Raw genomic sequence first — 13,333 nt, 5'->3', positions numbered from 1 at the left:
TGTAGCAAGGCCGTAAAAAATGCCTGCGTGTAAAATATGTTAACATATGTCTTAAACCTGGCTGTAACATCCTCTCTTCTGGGTTTAGGACTGATCAAATCACACCTATCTATCTATCTACATATCTATTAATCTATCTGTATATATAGCTGTACCTGGCTGTAACGTCTTTTCTTCTAGGTTCAGGACTGATCAAATCACATCTATATATCTATCTATCTATAGATATATCTATCTATCTATATGGCTGTACCTGGCTGTAACATCTTTTATTCTGTGTTCAGGACTAATTAAATCACACTTATCCATTTATTTATAGATCTATCTATCTATCTATAGATATATATCTATCTATCTATATATATATCTGTCTATATGTCTGTACCTGGCTGTAACATCTTTTCTTCTGGGTTCAATATTAATTAAATCACACCTATTTATCTATCTATCTATCTATCTATCTATCTATGTATATGGCTGTACCTGGCTGTAACATCTTTTCTTCAAGGTTCAGGACTGATTAATCACATATATCTATCTATCTATAGATATATCTATCTATATATCTATCTATAAGGCTGTACCTTGCTGTAACATCTTTTCTTCTGGGTTCAGGACTGATTAAATCACATCTATCTATCTATTTATCATATATCATATAACATATCTATTTATCCATATGGCTGTACCTGGCTGTAACATTTTTTCTTCTGAGTTCAGGACTGATTAAAATCACATATATCTATCTATCTATAGATATATCTATCTATCTATATGGCTGGACCTTGCTGTAACATCTTTTCTTCTGGGTTCAGGACTGATTAAATCTCATCTATCTATCTATCTATAGATATATGGATCTATATATATGTATATACCTTGCTGTAACATCTTTTCTATATCTATCTATTGACCTGTTTATCTATCTATATGTCTGTAACTGTACATATATGGCTGTACCTGGCTGTAATATCTTTTATTCTGAGTTCAGGACTGATTAAATAACATCTATCTATATATCTATTAATCTATCTGTCTATATGGCTGTATCTGGCTGTAACATCTTTTATTCTGAGTTCAGGACTGATTAAATCACATCTATCTACCTATCTATAAATATATCTATCTATCTATATGGCCCTAACATCTTTTCTTCTGGGTTCAGGACTAATTAAATCACATCTATCTATCTATCTATCTATCTATATGGCTGTACCTGGCTGTAACATCTTATCTTCTGGGTTCAGGACTGATTAAATCACATCTATCTATCCATCTATAGATATATCTATCTATCTATATACTTGTACCTGGATGTTCAGGACTTATAAAACCACATATATCTATCTATCTAAGTATATATATATTATATATATTAATCTATCTATATATATGGCTGTACCTGTCTGTAACATCTTTTCTTCCAGGTTCAGGGCTGATTAAATCACATACATCTATCTATCTATAGATATATAGATATATCTATCTATCTATCTACCTATCTATCTATCCATCTATCCATATGGCTGTACCTGGCTGTAACATCTTTTCTTCTGGGTTCAGGACTGATCAAATCACATCCCCACTTTCTTACATATGGATTTCCACTCTCAGACTGAAAAATATAAGTTTTAGTAAAAATTTTTGATTTAATTGATAAAAAAAACGGTAAGTAGCATAGTTGTTAGAAGTCAATATAAGTCCATTCTAATGTTTAACTATGTTGAAGATTATAATCTACACACAGATAGTTTACACACCTAAAAAAACAGTCCACACATGCGAATTGCAGTAAAACAGATACTACAAAAGCTTGATAGTACTTCATTATACATACAGTGTATTTTTTATTTAAAGGAACAAAAGTATTGTTTAATTTAACCTACTTACTATAGAAAGAAATTAATAATCAATATCTTATTTTCTTCATTATCGTGGGGAGTCTCACATCTGAAAAAAAATATTTCATGATGTAATCACTGGTAAGTGGGTTAAATTGAGCAAAACTTTTGTTTCTTGAAATAAAAACACACGATTAAACATATCAATATTTGCAACTCTGTAACTGCTGCCCATTTTATAAAACAAAATTTTTAAATTATTGAGTTAGAAAAAAAATTAAGTTAGTCATTAAGACTTTTTTCTTAAAAACATTGTTTTTATTTGCATGTTGATTTTAGAAGACAAATGCTATTTTAACTTTACTTTCTTTTTACTAGTTTACTAGTTAGAAGTTGTTCATAAAATATCACAGAAAATTGACGACAAATTAATATACTTCCCCATTAAGGATAAACAAAATTACCCTTTATGTAGATTGAAATTATTGTAGAAAAAAATTTATACAGAACTACTTTGAATTCAATAATTCATAATTTGTATTTTAGCCAACGAATATCAATTTTTTGGTGCAAGTAAAATTACAAAAAAATTATCAAAAAAAGTTGAATATAATTATTTGAAAGGAGACACCTGAATAAAACTATTATGTCTTAAAACTATCAAATTGTCAAAATTGATAATTGATTGTACACCAGCATTCTGTTATATATATATATATATATATATATATATATATATATATATATATATATTATCAATTTAAAAAAGTACAATAACATAATAATTTTTAATCAGTATTCGTGAATCATACATATTTATTGCAAATTTGCTATTATATTTTTCTAGTTGTTTTTGTTGGACAATTTTACTATGAAACCTCTTAACTTGTAAAAACAAATTTTACAACAAATGTAAAATTTCAAAGGAGCGCCCCTGTGTTAGGGACAAACTTTTACACGCCAGGGACAAGGGATTAACATTCTTAATTGTATCAACAAATATATAGAACTACAAAACAGGATTTTATCAGACATGGACGTCTAAAAATGTGGGTAATGGTGCTTTTAACCTCCTTAAGCATTGAAACATCTCATTTTAACCCCCTTAAAAAAAGGCTTGGACGTCCTTAACGTCAAAGACAACACATAATCATTATAAATGTAATTGTAATAGGAACTTTAAAACGCAGGGAAAAGAGATAGGTTAGGATTAAATAACTGTATATTCCGATCCTGTGGACTTTTAATTGGCCTTTTAATAGCATCGCAAATATTAACACAGTCAAGTAGCTACAAAAGAGCAAAAAATAATTTACTAGCCGACGAAAAAGATCCCTAAGATCCAGGTAGTAATCTGAACTATATATATCTATACTTAAACATTTCTTGTACTAATAAGACATTTCAAATTGGTTATTTTTTTCATTCCCTTGCTAATCCCTTGTTCCTGCAGAATAGTGCAAATTAGGGCATTTCAACATGATTTATCATTTTTAAGTGTGTCATCTCTAACTTAGATTTCATTTCAGTTCAAGGTAACTAAGTTTCTTTTTTGTCTAGTATACTTTTCTTTCAAATAATAGGAAAACAAACTATTTGACTTGATATATATGTAATTTGTATAAGGTTTTGACCCATTAAAAGAATATTAGTATCATGGTTTGAAAGATCGAATTAAGAGGCTACAAACTATGAAAAAGGTTGCTTTTACATGACCTTTACATTTTAAATGAAACTTTACTGTTATAAAATGCATTAATGGTATAACTATTAATCCTCGTTCTACTTTTTCAGATATGTCATTAGATACAGTTATTATTCTCTAAGAATTATAAATTATAGAACCCAGTATTAGTGTCGGACTGATTATAAAGTAACAAAAAAAAATTAGCCAATGAGAGGCCACTATGAATTTTACCATTGGTCAATAATGTCCTCTCATTGGCTAATTTTTTTTGTTACGTCATAATCAGTCCGACACTATTACTGGGTTCTAAATTATAACCAAAAAAATTTTAAGAAAATAAAGAAATAAAATTTCAAGAAAGAGGAAGAATATAAAAATCTCTAATCCTCATCAAAAGTCATAATTGTTAAAAGTTTTTAGTAAGCTGATATTTCTTAAGATTAGGTCATGTTTTTTTCATATTCTGAATACTAAAATCATGCTCAGAATAAGCTCTAATATTTGCAAAGAACAAGGATGACAACTTCAATAAAAGCGAAGCACTGGAACGGTAGGACAAACGGACAATAACACTTGTATAGTGTCCGAACTGAATAATAAGAAGAGTCGAAGAAAAATTGTACGTAAATTTGTTGAAAAACTGCTTGATACAGCATAATGTTTATGGACATACTTACATTTTTAGGACTTGATTACAGAGTTGCTTCGCTTATAACATTATATTTTGTTGTTCCAGGAATCAATATACCAAAAATCAGATCAATCGATAGTTATATCACATAAAAATTTGTTGTTAAAAAAGATGTTTAAAATGGACGTACGGACATTCTGGTAATGATTATAGAGTTGCTACGCTTTCTAAATCGTACCTAACTACCATGCAAATTTGAAATCGATAGGATGCCTAAATTAACGAAAAAAGCTATCCGTCACGGACGGACTGACAGCCCCCAATTATAGAATGCTTCGCTTTTAAAAAGTAGGGTAATGTTACAAACATATTCATTAGTTTATAATTAGGCAAATTCTCATATTTTGCGAATGGAATGCCCATAAAGTTTCTACTTATTATTATAACTTGGATCCTACATCAGATTTTCATATTCTCTAATAAAGTGAAACTTATAGAAGGCTAAAATGACGTTATCCCAATCCCCCTCTTTACCCATTCCCCTCCCCTCCTAGTGATTGAACAAACAGACCATTAAATGACAGAATAAATAGCAACCTAAATTATCGACAAATTTTTCACTGTGGTAATATCCACGAATATTCTACATGCATTTGTAGGTTCTTTTTTTAGGAGTTAACATTCAAAAATTAATCAAATCTATTTTGGATACCTCCAAGGTCTCATAAACAGATCTATAGTAAAGATGTATAAACAGACAATTACCTCCCTTCCTTTTTTAAAGACCTTTTTCGTCTGCTTGTAAATTATTTTCTGCTACTTGGTTGTGTTAATATAAGCGACGCCATTGGTTGATTTTCAATAACCCAATAGAAAGGTTGCGCAAGGCGGTTGCGGTTGGGGAGATACAGTTATTTAACCCTTTCTCCCTCTAGTGTTTACCTCTAATGTCTGATCAAAATAACTTATCAACCTCTACTAGAAATTAAATATGTTGCTAAAATTAAACAGTGAGGAGGGGGTCTTTTCCACAAGCAAAAAATACTATATTTCAAATTTATCTGTAAGTTATTGCATATTACTTAATTAACCTATTTTGATAAAACAAACAAACTAATTCAAAGTATATTTTTCAACATATTTTGTAAGTGAAACTTCGTTTATTTTGATAGTTGCTCTCCTGCATTCTTTAATAAAATAATCGATACATTATTACTTGCACTAGATTTATATGGTGAAATGATGCTCGCATTTGGCTAAATAACTATACTCTCCATCCACTGCCCATGCCCCATCGCATCCACTCCTACTGGATGTACAAACTGGCCAATACATGAGGTCCATATTAGCAGCTATTTCAATTGTCAAATTGACTTTGGTTTAACATTAAATTTTACTTATTTTCCTAAATTATTAATATAACCCATGATCTCTCCTTAATTACATTTGCATTTTTAAAAGCGAAGCTTTTCTGTAATAAGGGTCGGTCCGTCCGTACGTCCGTCCGTCCGTAACGGATAGTTTTTTCGTTAATTTAGGCATGTTAGAATGTCCTATCGATTTCAAATTTTGCATGGTGATTCCTTTAGTAGTTAGGTACGATTTAGAAAGAGTACTTTTTTAACAACAAATTTTTATGTGATCTAATCATCTGATTGATCTGATTTGTGGTATATTGATTCCTAGGACAACAAAGTATAATGTTATAAGCGAAGGAACTCTATAATCAAGTCCTAAATATGTAAGTATGTCAATAAATATTATCCTGTATAAAGAAGTTTTTTAACAAATTTACTTACAATCTTGCTTCGACTCTTTCAGTTCTGACAATATACAAGCGTTAATGTCCGTTTGTCCTACCGTTTCAGTGCTTCGCTTTTATGATTGTTGTCATCCTTGTTATACTAATTAATAAAATAAAGTAATTTTCCCTAAAAGCACCTAGCGAGCACAGAACCACTACAACCAAAAGGAGAGGTGAGGAAGTGATTCTATCCTGTTTTTCTATGCCTAACACCTGTATCAAGTTTAACCTAACCTAAAGCAAAATACCCTAACCTAATCTAACCTAACCTAACCTGACACAAGTAAACAAAAAGACATCTCCCTCCAACTTATTAAAAAAAATATTTTTACTCAAGGGGGGGAAAGGGCATTTAATGTTCAACTATGCCCTTTGGGGGGAAAACCTAAAAATGTTTACCTTAGTCGCAGATTCTAGCTGTGCTACCAAATCTCTAGAACAGTAAAGACCAATTCATTTTTTAGAGCTTTTTTTACATAATATATATCATGTTATTTCAACAAAACTGGTATTTAAATTATGATTTTTATTTTAATATTCGTAGAAATTGGCTATAATACATACGATACATGCTTTTCCAGTATGATTTAGAACCCGTTGCAATCTAATAAAAATTAATCTGTTTCGAAGCAATACTGGAATGTAGTGTTAAAAGATTATTTTTCCTGCTGTTTACATTAATTAACAACAAAAGACCTTGAATTGAATTTCACTGTTCTTAATTATTCTTTTAAATTTCATTTTTTATTAAATATTTTTATCCATGTCCATATAGCTTTTTATAAAAGTTTATGCTTTTTAGGTATATTAGCTGTTTTAAATAAACAACATCCGCAAATTTGTTTTAAGATAGGGTAATTTAGCAAGGAATCTTAAAGGATAAGACAATGTACATTAATTGATGTACAAATTACAATCATTATAAAAAAAAATGCCCTTTCTGTTAGTTATATTATTTATACCTAACTAATATTAAACAAGAATCATTAGGCCTGGGCAAAACTTTTTTTAATCTTAAAGTTTTAAATTTAATATCCACGGAAAGCGATTAATAACTATTATAAAACTGCGAGTACCGATATAAATCCCAATCCAAACCTCCCTGAATATAACAGAATAATATGCCTGGATTTTAAATTATCTTGTTTATCTTCCCCCTTTATCTACTTCTATTTAATTGTAAATATTCCCCAATTTAGTAGAGTAGTGAAGTTTTTTTTAAAGCAAAGCTTTTCTTTAATTAGGGTCGGTCCGTCCGTAACAGATAGCTCTTTTTGTTAATTTAGGCATGTTAGAATTGTCCTATCGATTTCAAATTTTGTATGATGATTCCTAAAGGAGTTAAGTATGAGTTAGAAACCGAAGCAACTCTATAATGTATAAAACAAATTTATGTGATAAAATTATCCGATTGGTCTGATTTTTAGAATACTAGGACAACAAAATACATTGTTATAAGCAAAGCATCTCTATAATAAAGTCTTAAAAATGTAAGTATGTCCTTAATCAATATCCTGTATTTAAGCAGTTTTTCAACAGTTCTACTTACAATTTTGTCTTGTTCGACTTTAATGTACATTTATATTTTAATTATTCGGGTATAGTCCCTTTTGTAACATCGCACCTTATGGGGCGATTCTTCGTATTTTTCACAGTAGCTTTTCTCCTATTTCTAGCCCCTGCGGGGGGCTCTAACCCTGTGGGACAATCACCTGACCCAATATAAATTAACCTAAAATAACCTATAAAAAGCCATTTTAAAAATACGACGAGGGGCGATGTTACGAAAGGGACTATTCCCGATTATTCAGTTCTGACACTCTACTCAAGTGTTAATGTTAATGTGCCCTACCGTTTCAGAGCTTCGCTTTCATGGATGTAGTCATCCTTGTTTTAATTTAATTTGTTTTTAATAAACTCATGTGCCTTCAAAATTTCTTGCTAATCTAAATGCCGAATAAAATTTATAATCGTTTTTTATCGCATCGTATTACAAACACGGATATTGCAAAACTGGTATTATTAAGTAGGAAGCCCTGTTTTTAAAATAAATTCGGCAACCCTATCTTGATGATTGATTTGCGAGGGAATTTCTAGAGACACTAGAAAGAAAAGTCGCAGTGTTTAAAAACTCACATTAGAGTAGTATCGCACAACAATACAGGGCTGTTCTAGAGAAAATCATGCTGTAAATTCAAAAGGTAAAGTGTTATAGAAACCGCCAAAAGAAGTAGAATAGCAAGGAATTTGTTTTAACAAAGCACAAAACTATTTTAATGTGATTTTATTTTTAAAGGGATAGTTTATATATTTAAATTAAATTTGACATTTTTTAGATATCTTTTAACGATGTTTACTCTTTAATATAAAAATAAATATAAAACGGTGTTATTTTAGGTTATATTGGATAGGTTTGCCCCACAGGGTTAGGGCACCTTAGGTATATCCCCTTAGAATAGTTCTATCCGCAGGGGTTTAGCAATAAAAAACTTTTCTTCCTCCTTATTTTCAATCTATTTTCTTTGCGCGCCAAGCTCTTTAAGGGAAAGCACAAGAGAAACTAAAAATTTACAGAGTCCCACAGGATTTTGGCTCTTTTTGGCCTTAACAATAACCCCAAAAAAGGATTTTCTTTAATTTTGATTTAATTCTGCGACGAAGACTTTACTAAAGTCAAAACTACAGAAAATATTTATTAAAACTGTTTCTTTTATTTCTGGTTTTTAAAAAATCCTTTATAGTTTGCATTCCTAACTATTTTATTGTGTTTTTCACTTTGAGGTCGCAGTAAATATATTCAGGGACCTAAAGGGATAAGACAATGACCGATAAGTTGGTATACATCTTCAATGATGATACTAATTACTCTGTAGATTACAATTAGTGGGTGAAACGTTAGGACACTCAACTTAATAAACCAATCAATCAAAATTCAGTAAAGTCCTCAACGTTTTAATTCAACAAATAAGAAAACGTTATTATAAAACTAGTGTAATAAACAGCCCAATGTCCCTTCCCTCAATGCAAACAATTACCAAAATATTCACTAGAACATAAAGTTTGGCTCAAACACATTAAAGAATTTGGTCAACTAAATTATTAGACTGGTTTCATAATATATTGGTCATTCGCAGGAAGGGAGGGGAACCTTGGCTGTTTAATACTAGGTCTAAAAGTTTGATAATAATGTTTTTTTATTCCCTGGCTTTATAACTTTTATTGAATTTTGATTGGTTGGTTCATTAAAGTGAATGTCCAAACGTTTCAACCACTAAGGAGTAATTTTATGAATCATCATTGTAGATATACATTAAATTTATTGTCCATTATCTTATCCCTGGCCTGAAACACAATATTAATAATATATTGGTTATTTGCCTTATGTACAACTCTTAAAATATTCTTTGGGCAGTTTCCATTAAATTGCATTTGAACCACACAAAAGAATTTGGAGTCCTATCTCGAAAGAAGTTGACACATTTTTAGTAGATCTTAGCAGACATTTATACTTGAATACAGACAGACAATACAATGGACATCCTGTTACTTCATTTTCATATGTTTACAAATTTGGTCTTTTCCTGACACTATGTTGAGTTTGGACAACTTCTCCCATCATCTCTTCTGTCAGATTATCATGACTCTCTGCTCTCTACATAGATAGATAGATAGATAGATAGATAGATAGATAGATAGATAGATAGATAGATAGATAGATAGATAGATAGATAGATAGATAGATAGATAGATAGATAGATAGATAGATAGATAGATAGATAGATAGATAGATAGATAGATAGATAGATAGATAGATAGATAGATAGATAGATAGATAGATAGATAGATAGATAGATAGATAGATAGATAGATAGATAGATAGATAGATAGATAGATAGATAGATAGATAGATAGATAGATAGATAGATAGATAGATAGATAGATAGATAGATAGATAGATAGATAGATAGATAGATAGATAGATAGATAGATAGATAGATAGATAGATAGATAGATAGATAGATAGATAGATAGATAGATAGATAGATAGATAGATAGATAGATAGATAGATAGATAGATAGATAGATAGATAGATAGATAGATAGATAGATAGATAGATAGATAGATAGATAGATAGATAGATAGATAGATAGATAGATAGATAGATAGATAGATAGATATAAAGATCACCTCAGCAGCAAACATGGTATGGTTGTTTGTCCTAACAGGCTTGCTTGGACGTGTATCTGCACTTTTGGACCTGAAAATTAACACATGTTAAGGTTAACTTTTTTACCAATATAAAAGGATTGATTGTTTGTTAGAGTTACTTATGGATGTAAACGTTCTTGGTTATATTTTGATGAATGATATGTTGCAATGATTTTACCTGTTTTTATATTCAATTTTTACGTAATATGCAGGGAAAAGGGAATGATATTTTGACAAACAATTATACAGGAAAATTTCTTACCCACCTCTCTTCAGTCTCATGAAAAAAAAATTATACTTTAAAAGGTTTCGTGATTTTTTGTAATATGTATTATCAGCTCTTGTTTGTAAAGGTTTTTCATTAAATTTTACCCCAATTAATAAAAATATTCAAGCCTCTTAAAAACACCAAATATATACTTTAAAGAATGATAATGTTCTTACAAGCGAAGCTATGAAATCAAATAATAAAAATTGACGAACATTTCATTTAGTTTATTATTTTTAAAATTGCAATGCTATATTACTATCAAAGTAAAAGAATAGAGGTTACAGGGGTCAAATAAATGTGTGTTCATGGGGTGGGTGCCCTGTGCTGACTTTTAATTGGGTTAGACAATAGAGTCGGAAATATTTATACAACCAAGCCGCTACAAAAGAGCAAAAAGCAATTTGTTAGGGGACAAAAAAGGTTCCCACCACTGGAACCAGATTGTTGTCTGGGTTATAAACCTATATATATATTATTAAACTAATGTCTGGCCTTTTCGTCTTAGAAATGGCTGATAATCCGATTAATTTATGTTGAAGATTTAAAGTAAAACCTACCTGCTTACACCTTTGTTGACCCTTGGGGCCTGAGGCCTGCTGCCTCTTTGTGGACGAACTGGCTGTTTAAATCTGACATGGTTTGTCTCCTCTCCAACCTATAACATTATAAATTAACTTGTATCTTTAGAAGGCTTTCCCTCAAGGGTCTTGTTTAACATAGAAACCCTCCCTACCCCCTCCCCATTTATTTCTACAGTAATTTGTAAATAATGGGGACGGAGGTAGTCTTTCTTTTGTTTGTTTATTACTTTAGGTCAGGTTAGGTTATATAATGTACTGGGTAGCCCCGCAGGGTTAGGACCCTATAAAAAATGACGTCATACTAGCCTTCCGTTATTAAAATGGCCTGTCATTGGTAATTTAGTATGTGTATTTGTATCTCATTGGAAATTTGCATTGTATGACGTCAGTTTTTAAGCTTCTGGGAAGAGGTTTAAGTGCAAGATTTAGAAGATAGATTAAAATATCAAAATTTTAAATTCTTCAATTTTCATATTTGTAAAAGTACAGATTTGTAGATTTATCAAAATTTTCTATTTTCCTTATATTTTCCTATATATTTTATTTTATATCAAAATTTGTGATTTTACACAAGGCAGTAAAACAGATTCTCTTTATTCAGCATAAAACTTTATTTTTCAACAAGAGTAGAGACAGATTTCAAATAATATAAATTAGGAATTTGTTGGGTGAAATATGGGTAGGAAAAATGGGTAATACTGAAATAGGATGGGTAGTAGGTACCGCAGGGTTAGACAAAGACATGAACCTCCAAGGAAGATGATTAAAGTCCCTCAACAGATTACGATGTCATACGATAAAATAACCAATGAGAGGCCAGCATAAATGTTACCATTGGTCAATTACAGTGTATACTGGCCTCTCATTGGCTATTCTATCGTATGACGTCATAATCTGTGGAGGGACAGTAATCATCTTCATGTCCAAGCTTTTTATTTTGAGGGATTGGTACAATCTACATACAAACTAAAATTTCTTACACCAGTGATTTTAATCAACAGAAGAGATAATTTTGTTTATCATAATTGGAGGGGAACATCAATTTATCGTTCATTTTCTTATCCCTTAAGATCCCTGAGAATATCTACCCTCTCTTTGATTTTCCAAAGTATCCAATCATCATTTACATGATTAACTGTAGATCCATATGCAATCAGTTTTCTTGTAGACCTCTTATTTTGGAAGTTATTTAAGTTAGTTTTAAGGTACAAAAACGCAATTAAAAAAAGAAGAAAATTACCGTTATGAAAAAAAAGATCTTTAATTTGACATCTTACTTTTTGAATTCTGTTTAGTATTTATTGAAAAAACTCTATTTTGTTGAAGCCTGGTGAATCAAAACTTTGAACTTTGGGAGCTCGTCGCGAACGGGTTAAGAGAAAATCACAAAAGTTAGAACACGTTCTTTAGGATGATTGCGAAATGAGAAATATTTAATTGTAAACGGCCAACCCAGGTTATGAAAGTACCAAACTATGCATAAAATAAAGCCAAGATGTGAAATGCTTATGTCGAAATACATATCTATCTATCTATCTACAAAACTTTTCTACATTTATGTTGTGTGTGCCCATATGGCCGACTAACCAGCTGTAAAAAATAACTTAGAATCTCAACAAGAAATTTTAAAAAGAGATATGTACTTTGTAAAGAAAGTTGGTTAAAATTAATGTTGGTCATTAGAATGTAAAGTTTATAAACACGTTATCGTATTCGTTGGCTTAAAATTTAGTTTATCTCCAAAAGGGTAAGGTTGTTCATTGTAAGTGTGGATGAATTTGTTATCTATAGTATTTTACCACAAGACTCCCAGGAAAACTAGTGTAAAAGATACATAATGACGGACATATCATAGTTATAGAAAATCTGCGCTACTTATAATTCTTACCCCAGGAGTCGGATCATCGTAAATGGGTTCTATTAGCATTTCTATCTGAAAAAAATATTAATTTGTACGTCTAAACAAAATTGTACACAACTTTTTTTGCAAAATTTATTAAATACAGGATACTGTAAAAGGACATAATTTCCTTTTTAGAATTTGGTAATAGTTGCCTCGCTCATAATATTGTACTTTGTTGTGCTAGGAATCATTTTTTTATATTATATTTATAATTATATTATACAAAAAGTTGTCATCAAAAAAGTAAAAATCACCGTGTTTTTATATTGGATGTACGCTTTCTGAAACGTATCTTACTGCTACAAAAATTATCATGCAAAGTTTGAAATCGATAGTATAGTACAATCTAAAACCCAAAATCATGGACAGACTGACAGAATCAATATATTATTACTTGGATGTTGC

At 30.4% G+C, this 13,333-nt stretch overlaps 1 protein-coding gene across 1 annotated transcript in view; it reads right to left on the bottom strand.

The window, feature by feature from the left end:
* LOC145321515 (uncharacterized) overlaps window positions 1-12,954 on the bottom strand; it is a 63,250-nt gene extending 50,296 nt beyond the window's left edge. Inside the window, exons 1-6 of the mRNA XM_080162958.1 lie at window positions 12,914-12,954; window positions 11,002-11,099; window positions 10,153-10,222; window positions 9,547-9,615; window positions 6,363-6,398; window positions 1,533-1,615 (exon numbers count right to left, since the gene is read on the bottom strand). Coding sequence (XP_080019084.1) covers window positions 1,533-1,615; window positions 6,363-6,398; window positions 9,547-9,615; window positions 10,153-10,222; window positions 11,002-11,099; window positions 12,914-12,952 — 395 coding nt within the window. The 5' untranslated portion in view covers window positions 12,953-12,954. The remainder of the gene's footprint in view (window positions 1-1,532; window positions 1,616-6,362; window positions 6,399-9,546; window positions 9,616-10,152; window positions 10,223-11,001; window positions 11,100-12,913) is intronic.
* Between the last annotated feature and the right edge of the window lie 379 nt (window positions 12,955-13,333).

The sequence above is a fragment of the Acartia tonsa genome, chromosome 1 (assembly GCF_053477335.1).
Source record: "Acartia tonsa isolate MP-2025a chromosome 1, ASM5347733v1, whole genome shotgun sequence".
NCBI lineage: Eukaryota > Metazoa > Arthropoda > Copepoda > Calanoida > Acartiidae > Acartia > Acartia tonsa.
Note: the sequence above shows the minus strand (reverse complement) of the source record. Positions and strands in the feature narration are given on the sequence as shown.